Source organism: Calliphora vicina, chromosome 3 (assembly GCF_958450345.1).
Source record: "Calliphora vicina chromosome 3, idCalVici1.1, whole genome shotgun sequence".
Classification (NCBI taxonomy): Eukaryota; Metazoa; Arthropoda; class Insecta; order Diptera; family Calliphoridae; genus Calliphora; species Calliphora vicina.
The window spans coordinates 80,678,885-80,701,132 of record NC_088782.1 but is presented as its reverse complement, the minus strand read 5'-3'; the positions used below and the strand labels follow the sequence as shown (position 1 = coordinate 80,701,132).

The window sequence follows — 22,248 nt, the reverse complement described above, 5'->3', positions numbered from 1 at the left end:
CACTAACCTCCCGTTTTCCAGACAAACACACTACATAGCTGTGCTAAATGCAAAAGTTCATTACCAGCCTGTATAAAAATAAGTACTTATTCTAGTAAATAAAATAATGTGCTGGGTAACCACCACTCCTTACAAAAGAATGCATGAAATAACTAGTTGTCATTACTAAAATTCACAAAATTTTTGCTGGGACTAGTGTAAACAAGAAATGTTTTTTTTTCGAAACGATTTTTTGAAATACCGAATGATTTCAATAATATTTTAAATTTGAAAAGTGTTAATACTCAGTATTGCCGTCTATAAATACCTTTATATTTTATATGATTTCTATTAAAAATTCTTTTTTATAGTTTTTTTTTAAGTTTTTTCCGGAATTTCTCAAAGAAAATATGTTTATTGATTTGCTTTCAAAATCCAAATGAAAATTTTTCATATATATTTTTCAAAGCAGAGTAAAATAATTTATATTTTAAATTTCTAAAAGTATTTATTTCCCAATGAGTAATTTTGATTATGAATGGACCTCACATACTGCAATTCTAAGTTCTCATGTGGACTTAAATGTAGCATCTATAAACTTTGTTATTATCTCAGGCACGTGGAGACGTTGTTAAAAAATTGGAGAATACAAGTGAATGAAATCAAAAGCAAGCACATAACGTTTTCACTTAGGAGAGGAAGTAGTCCACCAGTGACACTAAACAGTGTGAACATCTCACAGTCTGATCACGTCACATACCTTGGCATTCATTTAGATAGACGACATACAATATTATAATAAACGTTTAAAAAAAAAATTATGCAGCAGGTATTTTTTTTTTTTTAAATTTTACTTCAATTTTTTAGCAGAGTTCATGTCAGGAACTTTTTTAGCCTTGTATGTTTTTAAACCTGCATTGGCTTTAACTTTTCGTACCAAATAGTTCGAGCACTCTGCTAATCGGACAGCTTTCCTACCGGATGTGTTGGGAGCTCTTTTGAAAATGCTTTCTATTTATTTTCTTTAGACACATGATGAGGACATTCCTTCTACCTGAACCAGGTATTCTATCAAAGCCAAGTTCTCCTGCTACTGTTTAATTTTTTTTTTTTTTCATCATTTATTTATTGTATCTTCATTATTTAATGAACTAACAATAAGTGGTTCAAATCTTATATCTAATATTATTATTTAATTAGTCCAGCCAGTGCCGGACGAAAAAATTTTGTGTTCATGGTTGTTTTGGTTAAATTGGCATTCTTCCTTCTAGATTAGGTCTGCTGTGTCCCTCCTTCTTAATCGAGTGTGGCCACGGTTATCTAATATGTTGCGGGCCAGCGGGTTTGGGTGAACTTCAAGTTTTTTTAAAATATTTTTGTACGTTTTTCGAGATTTCAGTTTTTACAATAGGCACGTTTAGATCTTTGTGTATATTCGCGTTTTTGATATACCAGGGGGCAACTGTGATCATTCTTAGAAACTTGTTTTGGCGTCTTTGGATCTTTTCTACATTTGACGCTGAGGCCGTGCCCCATAACTGTATGCCATAACACCATATCGGTTTTATGATCATGTTATAAAGTAGAAGTTTACAATCTAAACTAAGCGTGGAGTTTCTGCCAATAAGCCAATTAATTTGAATTGATTTCAATTTCATTTGAGTCAACTTTGCATCTATATGACTTTTCCATGTAAGGCGACGATCGAGATGTATTCCGAGGTATTTCACTTCCGATTGTTGAATTATTGTTTGGTTATTGATATGAATAGGGGGGCATGATTCTCTACGCAATGTAAATGTAATGTGTGTACATTTTTGCTCGTTGACTTTAATTTTCCATTGTTTTAACCATTTTTCTAATTCAAATATGTGGTTTTGTAAGTAACGAGACGTTTCTTGAGTGTTTTCATGAATGCTTAGAATAGCAGTATCATCAGCAAATGTTGATGTATGAGTGCGATTGTTAGTTGGCATATCAGACGAATACATCAAATATAAAAAAGGTCCCAGGATACTGCCTTGGGGGACTCCAGCTTCAATGGGTTGTGCAGTACTTAAAAATTTTCCCTCTTTAACCTTAAATGTTCGACCAGTTAAATAGCTTTCCAACAGCTTATGTGTGTTTGCCGGTAAATTTTGACTCAATTTGTATATTAATCCAGCATGCCATACCTTATCAAACGCTTGAGAGATGTCGATGAAGAGTGCAGAACAGTATTTCTTTTCTTCAAACGCTTTTCTCACCATATTTACAAGTCTATGGGTTTGTTCGATAGTACTGTGTTTTCTTCTAAATCCAAATTGATGATTCGGAATACAATTGTTTTCAGTTAACATCGGGTACAACTTGTTCATAAGTATCTTTTCAAATAGCTTTGATATATTAGACAATAGGCTGATGGGTCTGTATGATTCTACTTTTGTGTGATCTTTTCCCGGCTTGGGTATCATCTAGTGAAACCTTCCATTCTGGAGGATAATATTCAAGTCGTAATATAGCATTCAAAATAAAAAGAATTATTTTTATTGCTATCCGGGGTAGCTCCATAAGCATCTTGTAGCTGATCTTGTCCATACCAGGCGCTTTCTTGGGATTTAAATCAGCAATAACATTTTCGATCTCTCGAATCTCAAAACGTAGGGGTACGGCTGCTCCAAAATAGGGTGCAACAGGTGGCAACTCAATTGCTTCGTTTGATGTGTTCGGTGTAAATACTTTTTTTAAATGATTAACAAACAGATTCCCTTTTTCAGTATCATTTCTTGCCCAACCACCACTTGAATTTCGCAAGGGGGACTTACATATAACAGGTCTTTTAAGATTTTTTGTTGCTCGCCATAATGAGTAATCCGATTGCGGGGTTGCGTCCAGGCTTTCTAAATATTTATTCAATGATTCCATTTTTCGAAATTCCAAGAGCTTTTTAAGTCTTTTTATGCAATCTTTAAGCTTCGATTTTAGTTGGGGGGATCTGTGCAATTGCCACTCTCTTCGAAATCTTCTTTTTTCATTTAAGAGCCGTTCGACATCTGCAGAATTAATTCTATTATATCTGAATTGTCGGGGGGTTTGGGTAGCATGTTGAGCAGCCATTCTGAGATTTTTATCGAAATTGATAAGAGAGTGATCGATGTTTTCTGGTGTTCTTAGCGGTATGTTTTCCGAGCAATGTGTACTGAGGTATTTTTTATATTTGATCCAATTTATTCTTGTGCCTGCCATCGCTAAATTACCAGTCGGGGATACAATTTCTAGGGGGCTCAATAAAGTAATAATAGTGGGTGAGTGATCTGAAGATAGTTCCAGCGAGGATTCAATTTGAATCATTTCTCTAGGTATATTTTTCATCACGCTAAAATCAATAACAGCCGTTCGAAAGCACATGCAAGCTACTGTTTAATAACATTGGAATCAGTTTGACGGCAGACCTTTGATTGTTTGGCCAAGTTGGGTTTTGTTGAATACATTTAATCGTTTTAGTACGGACTTTTTTCTGGGGGGTTACTCTGTATTGCGATGCGAAAGCAAGTTCGATGCGATAAGAATACAATTAGTACTCTGTATCGTCTACGCAAACGCTTTCCCAAAATAAGCAACACTGGTACCACAAAATAAACAATAGCGAAATGAAATGTCAAAACTTGTAAATAAAAATATTTTAAACACATTTGTTTGCGATGCGAAAACGGAGTAGAGGGTACCAATTGTTAAGTTTTTCTTTCGCATCGCAATAGAGAGTAACCCCCCTGGTCACTCATTTTAATCAGATTAACAACAAATGAAAATAATTGACATTAAACATAATAACTGACATGCTTTACAAAGGTAACTGAAAAAAATCAAATAATACTTGGGTTATAAGATTTAATGAAAAGTGTGTGTTAAGAATTTTTCGATCTCAGTCCTTAGAACGACAATTACGTGCACATTTCTATTCTTTCAAATTAAATTGCAAATGTAATTTTTTATTGCAAAATTTTAACAAAAATTGCATTTATTCCCCTTGTAAATGCAAAACTTCAAAGGGCTTGCGGCACGTCCAACTGATTTACCTAAAATTTTTGCAGGATGATTTTTTTACCAAATTTTTTGACTAATATAGTAGTAATTATATACTCTGTCTATACTATTTATTTATTAACACATTTTACGTAATTCCAGATTCCTTAAGTTCTGCTGAGCTAATTAACCACGAAGCAAATACGGGTGCAAATCTAACTGAAGAAGCGTCCCTTGTTATTGACACGAAGAAAGTCAGTAATTTGAAAGAACTGAATGGAGATGGGGAGAATATTGGAAGCACAATGCCGAATGTAAGAACATCTTTTAAGGATGCATATGTGGTATTTGATGGTGAAATTGATATGAACAGCAACTATACTGGATATTTGGAGGTTATAGGTAAGTGTCAATATTTAGAAATTATATACATAAAACAATTATGATATTTTATTATTAAAAACGATATTGTTCTAATGTTGCTACTTTAAATAATTTGTTAGTGTTACGTTTTTATTCAAACAACTTCTACAATGACGACAAACAAAATTTGTACAAAAAATGTTTTGATAAAATAAGTTGTTGAGTTGATTTAGTATAAATGCGAAACAATGCGAAAATTCAAAATTTTTCAATTTTAAAATCTATTGTTTTAGGCTTGGAAAGGTATTGCAGGACTGTGTTTATACGATTGGCAATTTTTTTTTTGTTAACCAAGAAGTCTTCTTCTCGAATGAAATTGGTCTAAAATTGTTACTGAAACACCCGGTATTATAAGTACATATAACTCGTTAACTATAAAAAATAAATAGATACATGGGAGAATCTATCATAAAACGAAAGGAAAGTCGATATTTTTGAATATATCATTTCCATAAAATTTTCAACATATATGTATTATAGTACATATCGTACTCGTTCAACAATTTTGTATTACCTCAAAATTTTTAAAATTTCACTTTTTGCAAGAAATCAACTAACAACATCAATTATATCGAGCCCTAACCGCAAAAATAACGTAAGCGCCATTTTTTCAAAATTGACTTTTTAATGAAAATCGATAGAAAACTTTCGTGCGCATCAACACACGAAATAATGAAAATTAAGTGTTTATATATACAGAGATATCGCAATTTCAATTATATCGTAAGCGACACTCACCTTTTTGCTTTACCGCAAAAATAACGTAAGCGACATAAAAGCAAAAAGGGGCGGTAAATGAAAGTAAGAGTAGCCGAAGAACTAGAGAGAAAATCAAAAGAAATTGAAATACAAAAAGATAGATGTACTAAGGAGTGAGATCGAAAAATTCTTAACACACGTTTTTCATTAAATTTTTTAACCCAAGTATTATTTGAATTTTTTTTTGATCAAGTTACCTTTGAAAAACATGTCAGTTATTATGTGTAATGTCAATTATATTAATTTTTTTGTTAATCTGATTAAAATGAGTGACCAGAAAAAAGTGCGTACTGAAATTATTAAATATTTTCAACAAAACCCAACTTGGTCTTACAAAAAGTTGGCCAAGCATACAAAGGTCTGCCGTCAAACTGTTTCCAATGTTATTAAACAGTACCGGGAGAACTTGTCAGTTGATAGAAAACCTGGTTCAGGTAGAAGGAATGGTCCACATGATGTTTCTAAAGCCAAAAAAATAGAACGCATTTTCAAAAGAGCTCCCAACACATCCGGTAGGAAAGCAGCCCGGTTAGCTCAGTGCTCGGACTATTTGGTACGAAAAGTTAAAGCTAATGCAGGTTTAAAAACATACAAGGCTCAAAAAGTTCCTGACAGGAACGCTACTAAAAATTTAGAGGCCAAAAACAGAGCACGGAAATTGAAGTCAAGTTTTATAAAAAAATATTCTTGCTGCATAATGGATGACGAAACGTATGTTCTGGCAGATTTTTCGCAACTTCCAGGTCAAAAATTTTATGTTGCTGATGCTCGAGGGAATGTTGAAGAAAAGTTTAGGACCCAAAAGCAGACAAAATTTCCCAGAAAGTTCTTGGTATGGCAAGCAATATGCAGTTGCGGCAAAAGAAGCCACTCATTTGTTACAACGGGCTCTATAAATACCGAAATTTACATCAAGGAATGTTTACAAAAAAGGCTGCTTCCATTCATAAGACTTCATAATGTGTCCACTTATTTTTGGCCTGACTTGGCATCCTGTCACTATGGCAAACAAGCCCTTGAGTGGTACAAGAACAATAATGTGGTATTTGTACCAAGAGAGGCAAATCCTCCAAACTGCCCGGAGCTAAGGCCAGTGGAGAGATATTGGGCTCTTGTTAAAAGAGAATTGAAGAGTACAAAAAAGGTGTCCAAAAGTGTGGTAGATTTTAAACGGAGATGGACTACATGTTCGAGCAAAGTGACAGAAAGCACTATAAAAACGTTAATGGAAGGGTTTCCGAAAAAGGTTCAAAATTTCATCACTAGTGATTAAAACTATAAAAATAATTTTTTTTGTAAATTGTAATAATAATTTCAATCAAATAAAAAAAAAATTAAAGCTGTAAGTTTAGTGGTTTCTTTTTTATAAACATATATGTATGTTAAGAATTTTTCGATCTCACTCCTTAAATGTGATCAAGGAAATCCAAACAGAAGAATTTAAGTTTAAGCATTTTTTTGAAGGAACAAAAACAAAGGGAAAATGTTTTGTTTTTATGTGCTAGTTTCGACCTTCAAAAAGTTTTGAATATGCCTCATAGTAAAACAAGTAAGAAAGTATGGTTGGTCAAGCCCGACCATATAATACCCTACACTAAGAAAAAGAGATTTATGTCTATATTAAAATTAACTATGTTGAATTTTATGTGTATACCAACATTTTTAAGAGATTTATGCACGTTAAAGTGATTTTTGGAAGCGGGTCTTATATGGGAGCTATAACTAATTATGGGCCGATCACAATAACATTTGGTGAAATGAATTCTGTATATATAAGACTTATATGGAGCGAAATTTGTGGATATATTCATATAAATTAAACATTTATGTCCGATAAAGTCCAATTTCGGTAGGACATTTCAGCCAGTTTCAATAGGCTCCGTCCTTGGGCAGAAAAAATTATATCGAGCCCTTAGCGCCAAATTATCGTAAGCGACATTTTCTAAATTTTTTTTTTATTGCAAAAATTAAAATTTTATGGACCGACTGATGTTTTAGCGTTCTCAGAATATCAAAATTGTTAATAACTTCAAAATTATAGGGGGTAAGATTTTATCGTAAGTTAATGTTTACCTTTTACAGTAAACGAATTTTATCGTAAGCGACACATAGTGGAATAGAAAAAAAGAAGGAAATAAATCTGTAACTTCTAAACAGTTAGATTGGTTTGAATGAAATTTCACATGCGAAAAGAAGAAGTGCTGTCGAGTTTAAGTTCGGAATGTGGACCTCATGGGTCCACCAGGGACGCGATCAAGGGACCTCAAAGTAGGACACCTCGGGTATGTTACATTTTTAAAACGATCCTATTTCTTTGTTTGTGTTCCGATTTCAAAAAAATTACAAATATAAAATGTTTTCTTCGAGCGCTACAAAAGACCTAATCCTAGCTATCAATTACCTCTTATAGCTTAGGAGATATTCGCATTTGAAAATTAAATTTTCAATATTTTTACCCAACCTACTCCAGTTTTTTGATAACAGCGTATCCAAATATGTGTCAAGTAGAAAAAGAACTGTTTAAAAATAATGACTAAGTGCAAAGTTATATGCATTTGAATTTAAAAAATTTTAAAAAGCCGATTTTTCGCTAATTTTTTGGGAAAAAAGAACTGTTTTTCTTTTTAAGTTATCACAAAAAATGTCTAAGAGGATGTATAAGGAATTAATACTTTCTGAAAGCTAAGTTTTCATAAAATATTTAAAATGAAAAAAAAATTAACAATTTTTGTTACCGAAGGGACCAGGTCCATTCAAAAAACACCTATCTTTTATGTAAAATTAAACTTTAGGGCAAAAATTCGATATCAAAAAAACAAAAAAATTCCATTTTTGGGATTTTTCAACACTTTTTTAGGAATTGCGGGATTGCTGATAACAAATTTCAAAATTCGTTTTTATTTTTCCAGTTTGAATAGAAAATTTTACATAACTGTGAAATTTCATTAAAAACTATTCATAAATAAATATTTTATTTCAATTCGAAAAATTTGTATCTATGCAAAAATTCAATAAAAAACATTTTTTGTCATATTTTTCAATAAAGTATTCCATGAATTTTTTAATTGTCAATAATTATAAATATTTTTGAAAAATAGACAAATAGCTTGAACGAAATTATATTATATCGCATCATAACATTTTTAATTCTATGTATAAATTTCCAAATAATCGAAAAAACCTTCTCCTGTAAAATTTGTGTTTTGTCGCTTACGATAATTTGGCGCTAAGGGCTCGATATGTACAAAGTTGCGACCTGTACTCTGCGCACAAGCTTTACATGGACAGCCAGACGGACGGACGGACATCGTTTAAGAAAGTGAATCTGAGTCTTACCATGATGCCTGTTGATTTTATTCACAGCACAATAGAATCATTTACTCGAAACCGAACTGTATGGGTTCCTAGTGAGTGGCCTTCAGTTATTCGAAGTGCAAGAACAAACCCTTCCGGTTATGAGTGTATATCGTTAAAGCACTCTGATTTTCTAAACTGGAAAATGTTTTCTGATCTGCTTCTTCCAAAGAAAATAAGATTACAATTAAATACATCTATTTAGACAATAGCGAGGAGAAGACTATTAACATTGATTTAAATACTTCTACGGTCCATGGACCTCCTCCGCTATACAACACAGAATTAAAAATTTCGTCACATAAATTCAATGATATAAAAACTCTTTGCAATAAAAATAGTATTCCTCAATGTTTTCATAACGAATATATTGGCCTAAAACATTCCCAAAATATTAAAGACGCCTTAAACGAAACATATGAAGAAGATGTGCCTTAATTTATCTAAAAAAGGTATTATTTTGATTTGAGCCTTTATTCAAGTTAAAAATAAATAAATTGTTTTATTGAAATTTGGTTGTATTTTTGTTTTGTTGATAAAATAATAAAAAAATATCGAGAAGTTTTTTGCAATAATTGCAAATATTTTAAAGAAAAACAATGTAAATATTGTTACGTTTTAACCTTTTTAAAACGTTTGTTTATTTCCTTTAAATAACTTGCCAACTTACGATCAATGGTCAACTGAAAGCTTTTATTCAATGTTAATAATGCCCACAGATATGTTACAGTTTGCTATTACAGCACTGCTATTTGAAAGCTTTATGCTACTTTTAAATCAGCCGTTAAAAGCGTTATATTTGAATTCAAGTACAATTTCGTAACAATATATTTTCAAATGGAATTTGCTTATTATGAGGTATTAGGAATTTCAAATTCGCATAAAATTGAACCACAAACTGTTTTTTGTCTCTCCTGAACACTTAAACGTTTTTGAGTTAATACAGTATTGTCGAACGAGTACAATATGTATGTAGTATGTAGTATATTCAATTCAAATTTAAAAAAGTTCCAGTTTAGTCTAATCGAATCTCATTTGTATATGTTAAAAGCTTTAAAAGCATTTTTACAATCAATGTGGTCTACTTTAAAACCCTCCATATCTACCTCATGTATTATTTAAACTGGGTAGATTTTCTGATAGCTTGGATCGCACTTAAAATTTCCAAGTACATTTCATTTCTTTCGGACAAGAGTTTTAAAGGCTACATAACATTTTCGATTACTTCGAAGTCGGCCCAACTGTGTATTGTTTTTTTCAAGTTCAAAGAGGACATTTTTGTTTATTATTAGATAAATATTTTTAATATAGATATATAGTGGTAAATCTGAAGACCGCTATCTGGATTCTCCTGCAAGCAAGCCTGTTTTTGCAAGCACACAAACGATAATATTTTAAGATCTTTGAAATCGGATTATGTACTTTGAAATTTCATAGAGCCTCTCGAATAATCCTCTGCTAAGTCTATGTAAATTTCATTTCAATTGGATTCAAAATTCCCGTTTTATTTCTTAATATTTTCATTTTATCTCAGGTAAAACATATGTATTAATTTTTAGGTCATAACTTTAGCTTCTTTCTTGTAACCTCTTGGCAATACTGATCGTAACTCATGTGTTCAGGATTGCACCACTATACTTTCTTACTTTTCTTAATGTAATTCTAATCTATTTCTAATTTCAGTACGAAATGAAAGTTCTTTGCTAAGATCGTACAGTAGCTACTTCGAGGTCATTACACCAGGCGTTTCAGCGGAACAATTGTTTATAGAGGACGATGTTGCAGTAGTATTAAATATAGTTATTCTGTTTCTGGCTATTTTAATTGGAATCGTATTAGTGTTTTTACTAATATTATGTTTCGTTTATCGGGTGAATACAAAAAATACTGGAAGTGCGGAGGAAGTTATTAGTTTAAGGGATTCTTTAAGGTATTTTACCAAATCCAAATGTCACTTAAAATAAAAATTTAAATATGAAACATTTAACATTCCAGCCGCGTACTTTTTGGTGGTAGAGCAAATAGCCACAGGCATTTCATTGGCACAGCTAATGGAAAAGTTGCTGACATTGGACCAATACATAAATCAGATCTATATATGTCATATAAAAATCGACATAAAGACACAGATTACGGCTTCTTACGCGAGTATGAAATGTTACCAAACCGATTTAGCGATAGAACTACAAAAAATTCAGATTTAAAGGAAAATGGGCCTAAAAATCGATATCCAGATATAAAAGCGTATGACCAAACAAGAGTAAAACTTTCACAAATAAATGCTATTCAAGGATCTGATTATATTAATGCAAACTTTGTAATTGGCTACAAAGAAAGAAAGAAATTTATTTGTGCACAAGGACCCATGGAATCCACTATACACGATTTCTGGCGAATGATATGGGAACAACACTTAGAGATTATTGTAATGTTGACGAATCTAGAAGAGTATAATAAAACAAAATGTGCCAAATATTGGCCGGAAAAAATTATGGATTTGAAGCAATATGGAGATATTTCTGTCAAATTTGTTACTGAAAAAAAGAATGGAGATTATTTAGTTAGAACTTTGGATATATTTAAGAGAAATTCCATAAATGAGGACGAAGAAGAAAGTCGACAGATCACACAATATCATTATTTAGTTTGGAAAGACTTCATGGCACCAGAACACCCACAAGCATTAATAAAGTTCATTCGTCATATAAATGCGGTATATTCAGTACAGCGCGGTCCAATCTTAGTTCACTGTAGTGCTGGTGTTGGACGAACAGGTACATTGGTAGCTTTGGACTCTTTATTGCAGCAATTAGATGAAGAGGCTCAAGTTTCAATTTTTAATACTGTATGTGACTTACGTCATCAACGAAACTTCCTTGTCCAATCTTTGGTAAGTATTTAGTTTTATACCTATTCTCGACGCACTCTTATAGACTCTCTTTTAACTCAGAATTATAGTTTATTTAATGAGAAGTAACTCAGTTTATAAGAAATGTATTCCAGTTAAGCTACCATCGTATCATCCAAAGGATGAAGATATTATGGCCAAAATATTATAACGGATATCAAGTTAATATATTTACACATGTGATTAATGTTTGCATGATAGAATAATTAATAAGTTACCAAAGATACCTTAGACCAGACATCGGCAGAGCGTAAAATTGCCTTTGCACACTAACACCACTTTTTGAGTAGCGCTCTCTAGCATTCAGTGCACTGATACAAAGGTTTGTAAGAATGATTTCTTTTAATTTTTTTTGCCAAGTACGTACGTGTGAAAGAAAATAAATCCAGAGAGCTCTTAAGGTGGCTCTTTGCCGATGTCTGCCTTAGACTATCTATCTAGTTCAGTGATGTTCACGCCCAGCGTTGCCGCTTTGGTCCAATTGGACCAAAATTGGTAGTTTCAAGTTAACAAATTGACTTTTGGTAGTTTGGTTGGTTTGTTCCGATATTTGTCGTATTTTGGTAGGCTACGATATTTCTGAATACATAAGTATTTTTAAGAACAAAATAATTAAAATAATAACGAAAAAACTACTTATGTTATGCCAAAATAATAAAACTACATATTTGCAAAATATGAAGATAGCATTTTCTTAAATATTTAGTTTAGTCAGGTAAATGTGTATTTATTTAGTAGTGTTGAGTTCAAAAAATGCCAAAGGCCTCTCAAAACTTTTATTTTCTAATAATGTGTGTTAAACTCTGCTTCAATATTTCAGTTTCATCTGACACTTTAAATATCCAATTACGGAAATTAGGACGCTTAATTTATTTCTATATGAAACTTATTTGTGTTGAATTTTTTCGGGATACCAACAATTTTAGGATTTTTATGCTCGTTTAAGTAATTTTCGGAAGAGGGCCTTATATGGGAGCTATGGTCAATTATGAATTGAATTTTTAGGTGTAATTTATTTGTAAAAATGTTATTTAATATCTATATAAATCAAGCATTTATGACGGATAATATCTTATTTCTGGAGGACATTTATATGGGGGCTATGTGAAATACATGTACAGCCAGCCAGACAGACGTACAGAGGACATCGTTAAATCGACTCGAAAATAAAATCTCGAACACTGAACGATTTTAACATATTTATGATTGTAGTGTTATTAAATAACTTTCTTCCTCTGGGTAATTTTATAGCAGCAATAATATAATTTTAAGTTAACTATTAATTTTGAAACGAATCCATATAGCATTTCTAAAATATTTTAAATTTGGTAGGTTTTGGTAGTTTTTAATTAGAAATTTGGTAGGAAAAATATTTTATGAGTGGCAACGCTGTTCACGCCATACAACAATTGTTTGAAAAATTTACACACATTTGTTATGCTCTTTTAAAAACTTTTGTTCATTCATCGCTGAGAATGCGAAGAAAACACATGTGACGGACTATCGTATTTTTTTCAGAAATTTATTAAGCATTGTTGTTGGTTGTTTTTGTTTGAAGCATAGCAAACACACGCGTGTCAATTACAATTGAACACAATAAAACAAAGTCAAAAATAAATACAAAATTTAAGAGAATTTCGGACTTACAATGTATATTTTTTCATTTCCTTAAAATTTAAATTACATTCATTTAATAAATTAGTTTTATTTGACAAAAATTCTAAATCTAAACTTTCTTCACTTTGTTATTATTTTAAGTGTTTGACATTATGGGTAGCTCTCTCACCAATACATCTTCATTTTTATTTTTGAACATCACTGATCTAGTTGTCATATACACATTAATGCGCAGCCCATAGCACAATTCTGTAAGATCAAATCACACGTATTCTTATGCTCTTACATTTTAGTAGTCGTTGTCCACTCAACGAGACAACTAGGAATATGCATGAGCACTGGTCTATGACTTTTTCTATATTTTTTCCGTTTTTTTTTATTTGTGTGTTTGTAGGTGCACTGAATAAAATAAAGAATTGGATGTGTTGGTGAGAGTAAGTCTACTGGTGATAGAATTTACCCAGCAGTTCTAGGAGACAGTACCGAACTAGTGATTTTACCCATCATTTAGGGTGGGATCTAGTTACTTCAATAGCCACGTAACTAGTCATTTTAACACGGGTCAATTGTCTCTTTTTGATTACAATGGGACTGTCTAATAGCTGGTCCAAAGTAGGCAACGCATTGGATTCACATACTGGTCACAAAGCGTCAGTTACCTTGCTAGCTTTGTAACTGGTTACTTGATCTGCTACTTGACTAGTTATTTAAACACGTGCATGTCCTAAGCAGGGGGTCAATTGACCCTTTAGTAGTCAACGCTTCTGGTGGGTAAAATAAAGTGCAGTACAAAAAAAGTTTGAAGTGACTTCACCAAACGTTACTAAGAGACACTAAAGTCTCTATTGACTTCATGCTATGTTACATGGGATTTCAGTATACTTAAGCATAAATAAAAATAAACTGTATGAGAATTATATTAACACAATTTGTAAAAAACCAGTTTGTACGAATTACTCACAAAAAGTTTAAAGTGACTGCACTCTAGATTACTTAGAGACACTTAAGTGACAATTGTATTCACACTAGATTACATGGGATACTTAAAGTAACCAATTGTCTTCTCTCTGCACTACAAAGTTCACACACGTGTCAAATGTCCAAAATATATAAAATGGAGTCAGCCAAGTGATAAGACATTTGTGGCAGTTACTGTCTTTAAGGGATACATTGACTACTTGCTTAACTGCTGGGTATTGATGAAATCTATAAACGCTGTATGTCGGTACGGCTTTGCAAAAGCGAGTTATGACTTTTTTCCGGCTAGATTGAGCATTTGGACCACTGTGCGGCGTAGAAATATGGGGTACAACTAGCACAACAAACTTAAAAATTATTCAACGAGTTCAAACCAAAATATTGGGAACTATTGTCAACGCGGAATGGTATATTAGAGATGAGGACATACATCGAGATCTAAAAGTCAAAACAGTAAAAGAAATTATTCGTATCAGCAGCATTAAACATACAACTCGTTTAATACAACATTCCAACATGGAACTCTGGCAGTTGCCGGCAAACGGAACCCTGGCACCCGAAAGACTTAAACGGTAGCTGAGCGATACTAGGGGAGACACATGCTGTGAAAAATCAAAAAATGAATATAACACTTATCAATCTAACATTCGATTTAAAAAAAAATATCTACTTGAGGGAGACGAATTCAATGATTGCTCATTATCTTCTGTAAATAATCTCTAATCTGGAGATAGCATACTTATTTATTTACAATATATTCATCATGAAATTTTTTTTTATCCAGGCTTTGTAAAACGATTTTTTCTCTTTTTTATGAAAATATTGCTTTATAAAACTTTGATAAAATATGAATTTCATTTTGAATAAATGATTTAATCCATATATTTCATTGTATTATATAATAATAGTAGAATTTCATGTTCTTTCTATTGAATTTTGTATATCAGCTTTTATTTGCAATTTATATATATTTTGCTTATTTATTAATTTATATCAACTATTCATCTCAGAAGTTACATTATTTTTAACGTCAGATTATTATATTATTAATTTGCATATAGTTATCAGTTTTATTCTTATATATATTTATTATGGATTCCTTTGTTAATTTGGGCCCAGTATGTAGCAACAACTCTGTGCTTCGTACTAACCTTTTAAACTTTGTGGGGCATTTAAAGATTGGTCATTATAATATTCAAAGTTTTAGTACAGCCTCATCTTCATTTAAATTTAATGAGATAAGGAACGTTTTAGTGGTAATGTTCTTGACATTGTGGGTCTGAGCGAAACATGACTTTGCCTGAAACTGTCAATATCTTTGGTTATGATATGTGTAGAAGTGATAGACCTAGATCTGTAAGGGCTGGGGGAGTAGCTTTGCTTATATCTAAGATTATTAAATAAATGTGGTTTTTACATCTGATAGGTATGGTGTATTTATTTTACTGAAATAATTTTACGTGGAATAAAGATTCTAATAGGTGTGATTTTAATATTTTGGATGAAATTGTTGGTGATATGATTGTTAGGTATACTAATGTTTGTATTATGGGGGATTTTAATATAAATATGTTTTGTTCTAGAAATTCTAATATAGTTAGACAGATATGTCATGGTATGGGTTTGATATGTCATCATAATTCGGCTCCTACTCATTATGATGTTAATAATAATTCTACTTCTCTTATCGATTACTTTCTGTTGAGCCCCTCTCTTGTTGTTGGTACATCTGGTCAAATGCAATGTCCAGGTATTAGGTTAGGTTATGAAGGCAGCTAGTTATCAACCAGCTCACTTGGGTCCATGAAATTGGTCCCTTTGTGTTACCCTAAAGATCATGCTCAGGACCTCAAGAGATCCTTCACATGTCAGAACTGGGTTCAATGCCGAACCAACCTGACGCACGAATGAACGAATCCATCCTCCTGATATCCAGAGTAGATAGATCCGCTAGGCCGTGCAAAAATGGACTACCTATTGTCGCAGTCCGCACCCCTGCTAAGGCAGGGCAAAGACAGAGGAGATGTTCAATCGTCTCATTCTCGTCTTCATCATGGCAACTTCTACAGAAGTCATTATATGGAGTATTCATTCTCCTAGCATGCTCACCTATCAAGCAATGCCCCGTGAGCACTGACATCAGAGCTCGAAGCCTAGCCCGAGGTAGCCCCGTGAGGGACATTGACCTATGATGGTCATAAACGGGCCAGGTGAGTCTCGATATCGTGCAGTTTGTCAAGTTAGAGCATCTGAGTTGAGCAGACTCAAATAATTTACGCTGTATGATTGACTTACAGCAAGACAGCGGTGAACCGACCAAGTTATCGATCTCGTCATTTTGTAGACGAGAGCCTCTTTTGGCCAGTTCATCCGCAATAGCATTGCCAGGTACACCAGAGTGACCAGGCACCCAGAATAACTCCAGGTTAGAATGTCTCGCCATCTCATTAAGAGATACCCGGCATTCATGTACCAATATGGATGTCGAGTAGACGCCAGATAGGGATTTGATAGCAGGCTTACTGTCGGTACAGATTCGGATATTCACACCAAATAGCCTATAGTACTTCATCCAGTGTACCGCCCTTTTGATCGCTGAAATCTCAGCTTGAATTACACTACATTGATCATGTAGCCTGAAACACAGAATGAGACCCGCCCGTCAATGACACAGACAAGCGTCTGTCAATAAAGGGTAAGGGAGTGCAGTAGTCAATATTAACAGGGAGATAAGATATACTGCCCAAAATAGACGCATGGCCAGTACAACTAGACCTCCATGCTCCAACAGTACTTAACCTAACCGCCAAATTTATGGCCAATTGTTTTGCCATCAGATCAGCCGGTAGCCAGTGCATCATTACAAACAGAGCACGAGACGGAGTACTGCGCAGCGCACCCGTGATCATTAGTGCGGATATTCGCAGGATTCTCTCAATTATCCCACAGTAGGTGGATTTACTTAGAGCCTTCCACCAAACTAGTGCTCCATACATTAGTATGGGCTTAACCACCATATCGAAAAGCCATTTCGCATTCCTAGGGCTTATTCCCCAGGTACTCCCAATGGCCCTTCTGCAGGCATAGATAGCGACAGCCGCCTTGGACGCTCTCGCATGAGTATTAAGGCTCCAGGATAGCTTAGAGTCTAGTATAATTCCCAGATACTTAGCACTGTCCGAGAGTTTAAGTTCCACACCGTTAAGGCGTGGTAATGGGAACGGAGGGATTTTGTACTTTCTGGAGAACAGCACAAGCTCCGTTTTCCCAGAGTTCACACCTAGTCCACTTGCAGTGCTCCACTGGCTGAGTGTACAGAGTGAAGTTTGCAGGCATTGTGATAATGTGTCCAAGTGTTTCCCAGAAACAGCTACGGCAACATCATCAGCATATGCAACAGTTTTGCACATCATGGAATCTAATTTCATGAGTAACATATTAATGGCAAGATTCCACAAGAGTGGAGATAAAACCCCTCCCTGTGGAGTGCCCCGGTTCGCTAATCTAAAAATAGTAGCAGTTCCCATAGAAGAGATAATGACTCTATTAGTCAGAAGTCTACCTATGAAGCAGATAATAGATTGATCTATATCCAGACCGCCTAGAGCCGAAAGGATCGTTTTTGGCGTCACATTGTTAAAGGCCCCCTCAATATCCAAGAAGGCCACCAATGCATATTCCTTATGCTCGAGTGATTTTTCTACGAATCCCACAAGCGAATGTAAAGCAGTCTCAACAGATCTACCCTTCATATAGGCATGTTGATACAAGGATAGTCGGTTCGGGTTAATCGATGAACGAAGGTGTAGATCAATCAACCTTTCCATAGTTTTCAAGAGGAAGGACGATAGGCTAATAGGCCTAAAGTCCTTGGGTCTAGTATGAGATACCTTCCCTCCCTTGGGAATGAAGGCCACAGTACATCTGGTCCACGACTCCGGAATATATGACCAAGCCAAGCAGGCCGAGTATATACGAGTCAACCAGGGAATAATGAAATCCTCATTCCGTTGCAGATCCGCCGGAATGATGCCATCAGTCTCTCCTCATTTATGAGAATTGTGACTTCAAAAGGCCCAGTATAAGATATCGCAGTGTTACCCTCAGATAGGGGAACACTGCCAGGGAAATGAGCGTCCATCAAAACCTCTAGGATTTCCTTTCCGCTAGTAGTCCAGCTGTCGCTCGATTTCTGAATATAACTCGGGACAGCGGCCGAAGATGACAAGATCCTGCGCAAGCGACTCGTCTCAGAGGAACCTTCCACGCCGCTACAGAAGGACCTCCAGGATTTGCGCTTCGCGTTCCTAACCAGGTTCTTGAATTTATTCACAGAGGACTTGTAAACAGACCAGTTGCCCAGTCTCTTGGCCTCATTGAAAAGTTTGCGACACTCTCTACGAGTGTTCGCTATCTCGGAAGTCCACCAAGGTGGTTTTTTCCTACCTCTGCAGATACTAGGTCTGCATGAAACTGATATCGCTCTGTCAAACGCATTAGTCAAATTGTTGACCGCAATTTCAATATCATTCCGATCACTAATGATCGGAGGGTCAGGGAGAAGGCGAGAGAGAATAGCATGTTGCCCAACCCAATCAGACCTTCTCCTGTTTCCGATGGGCATAGCCCACTTTTCACGAACTTCAATAACAAAGTCTATGTACATATGATCAGAGAATGAACAGTCATTCGAAACTCTCCATCCACTGATAAGATCTGAGTGCCTAGAACTCACTAGCGTTAAATCAAGAACCTCCCTTCTGTTAGTAACTACAAAGGTTGGTTCTGAACCAGTGTTGACTATGTCTATGTTATTACAAAGAATGAATTCGAAAATTGACTCACCCCTTGCGTTGGTGTCCGAGCTGCCCCATACAATATGATGTGCATTGGCATCAGCTCCAATAATAACCGGCAGATTCGCAACTCTTGCCCTTTCAATTATGTCGCGAACCTTGCTGTTTGGTGGTGGTTCGCTGTGGTCATGTGCCATGTAGCTTGAGATAACTAGTATAGTTCCTACACCAGTTTCCCAGGCCGCTACCACAGTATCTTCATCGCTGTAATCAGAAAGAATGAAGATATTGAGTTTGTTGCTAGCTACTATACATGATCTAATGTTACCTGAGCCTTTCATGTATAGTAGCTTATGGCCTTTGGCACCTAGTCCGCGAACCCCTTCTCGATGGATCCAGGGTTCTTGGATGAGTGCTAGCTCCTCCCCTCTCTCGGACATCCGGAGGAGCAGGGCAGCCGAAGCTGCTTTGGAGTGGTGAAGATTAATTTGAGTTACCTTCACCATCTCCGTGTTTTTGTACGATTGTGACGTTGACGTCTTCTTGGTCCGAGGGACTCGAGTCCAAGAGGGCGTCCTCGTCAACTACATCGTCCAATGGCCCAAAAATTCACCCACCATTTCAGAGTTGGAATGGGTGTCCTCTTGAGCAACAGAACTAGTAGTCTCATCGCAAGACATGTCCTCGGGGGTAGGTTCAATGTCATCCTGAACCAGTTTACCCCTATCGTCTCCTCGGTAAACTCTAAGAATGATCGACTCGAAACATTTCCTAGATTTTTCCGAAGAGGCGCTAGGGACTCCTGGTTCATGATGACCGTGATCCTCCTGTATCCCCCTTCAGATTCGGAGACCCTGGCAACCATCCAATCATGTGTAGGGATGTCAGGATTTCCGATCCGAAGGAGCTCCAGGATTTCCTCCGGTTTCGCCGGTTCGTCGGGAACCCGGGATGTGGATCTAGGCCGGCGTGGTATCTCGTCAACAGAGACCACATCCAGTCTAGCTCCTTCCCAAAGGCCGTCCAACAGAGCGACAGCCTGCTTAAAAAGCATGGCAGATCGCTCGTTTGAACAAGCCATTAGTTTAACCCGACCGCGATACCAACCGGCATCATCACACTGAGGGGGGGTCCCGGGTTCTCTTTGAGAACTCGCCAGAACACTCCCATCAGTTTTCTGCGCACCATATCCCAATTTGCATGGGATATAGAGCAGTCAGAGTCACTCCGATCGATGACAGCCCGAACAAGATGACCTTTAGCCACCTCGCTGAAGGATTTGTCAAACGATCGGTGAGACTTGGGACGTTTCGTCGCGGGCTGCTGGCTCTGCGATTGCGCCTCCTCCTCGGAACGTTGCCGTTTAGGCGCGTCCTTAGACGCATGAGGAGGATTCTGCAGGTCAGCTAGGATGTTCCTTGCCCAGTTGAGTGATGATAAATCATCAGACGAGAGTGACTCGGCAGGTTGTTTCCTAACCGGTCGATAATTTTTTCGGCGGCTCGCCGTCTCAAAAAAGCCCTTCTGGCTGGTGTTACGTGCCTTGTGGGGTTGTTGTCGCCCTGTTGGGCAGGAGGCACAGCTTGGGAACCCGAAAACTTGTTCGCAGTTCCTGTACTGGCAGGGAGAGGTGTAGCTTGGGTACCCGAAATCTTGTTCGCAGCACCCTCACAATCGGCACTGGGTTAGCTACAGCCTGAGTTTTCAAGCTAGCAGCTCCCAAAACAGGGCTTTTTACCGATCCTCTGTCGGTACGGGCCAAGACAGCTTTCGAGGTGCTTGGGTTGAAATTCAGAGGCACCTCGCTGCTTTTATTCTTGCATCCTTTTTTAGAGGATGCCGTCTTTACGCATTCAGATGTTTTAGGTTTCCCTAAAACTCCTCCTGCTTGTTGTTGAGCGCCAGTAGCTAGCAGATTAGCTCGGCCCGGTGTCGCCACCAAACTAACCTGGATCTCAGTAGCTCTCGATTCACCGCGACCTGAAATCGCCGCCGCGGCAATAGGGTCTCCGGAGATTATGAGGACTCCACCGGATACATAGGGCTCTGTTTGTCTTCTTTCATTTATCGGACGGACCGACGTAAAAAGTGCATTTTATACCTAGCTGCCAGGTGAAAAACTGCCGCCCCACTGGGGTCAAACAGACCACCAAGCCGCCCAATATGGGAACAGACGCTGGTGGATTTCGGACTCTGTAGGGGAAAGGGACAGAGGACCCAAAGGGTCCAGAAAAGCGGACATGTACTGTCAAGAAGGCCCCAATCTCATTGAAAGGGAAAACCTTCTGACAGTACCGTCAAGTAGCCGCCCCATAGGGATATACAGACGCTACTTGACAAGGGGAAGGGTAGTTCTTAGTTCGTGCTCACCATGAGCCCCTCTGGTATGGTTGTACCTGCCAGCACGGCCCCATGGCTCCTTGCACTTAAGCCTCTGCATCGCGTCAAGATGACTACCCATCGCAGAGGATGTCCAGGTATTTCTCATCACTTTTATTTATATTTCTCTTGATATTCCTAATCAATCATTCACAAAATATGTCTCATATCCCGATTATAATGCCCTAAATATGGAAGCATTGGAACATACTGTGGATTCGTTAGATTTTTGTGGTATGTACTCGACTGCGGACGTAAATATTCAATTATCTGTTTTTATGTCGAATGTTGATATTTTAAACTCCTTGGTAACTACTGTGAGGCGTAAGATTTGTTTTAAAACTGATAATTGGTTTAAGTCGCCTAATAATTTATATCATATCTTGTTACGGGATATAGCCTATAAATATTATCTCCGAAATAGGAATCATAGAAATTGGACAATATTAATTAAAATAGCTAAGAAGCGTGCCTATGCAACAATGTTTCGGAACTTTGGTCAGAAGAAAATGTGGAATTTCTTAAGGAATAATGGTTGTTTAGAGACTCGAGATAATCTCATTACCGTAAATACTAGTGAAGTTAATGAATATTTTGGTCCGAATAAAATGTGGAATTTCTTAAGGAATAATGGTTGTTTAGAGACTCGAGATAATCTCATTACCGTAAATACTAGTGAAGTTAATGAATATTTTCGTGTCAAAATGAAGATGTACCTTTCTCATTTGACTAACTAAATGATAACACTGTAGGAGCTTTTTCATTTCATTGTGTGGATCTTGAGGATCTGTACACAAAAAGAATTAAATTTCTGATTCAATCAAGAAAAAAAAACAATATTTTTTCAATTAAAAAAAGTAGGAATTAAATAAAAAGTTGTTTGAATTTACAACACAATTTCAAACAAAAATTTTTTTAAAACAGTAAAATTTTTGTCTGGTTCAAAAAATTATTTTTAAGCTAAATTGGTATAGAACCAGTAAAAATAATTTTAGAAAATAGAAATATTAGAAAAAAAAAATAAAAAAGAAAACAAAAATAGGAAAATAAAGA

The 22,248-nt window shown here is 35.8% G+C and overlaps 1 protein-coding gene across 1 annotated transcript in view; it reads left to right on the top strand.

Annotated features, from left to right (window-relative positions):
- Ptp69D (Protein tyrosine phosphatase 69D) overlaps positions 1-22,248 on the top strand; it is a 378,030-nt gene that overhangs the window by 237,720 nt on the left and 118,062 nt on the right. The window contains exons 4-6 of the mRNA XM_065506581.1: positions 4,144-4,383; positions 10,201-10,447; positions 10,513-11,407. Coding sequence (XP_065362653.1) covers positions 4,144-4,383; positions 10,201-10,447; positions 10,513-11,407 — 1,382 coding nt within the window. The remainder of the gene's footprint in view (positions 1-4,143; positions 4,384-10,200; positions 10,448-10,512; positions 11,408-22,248) is intronic.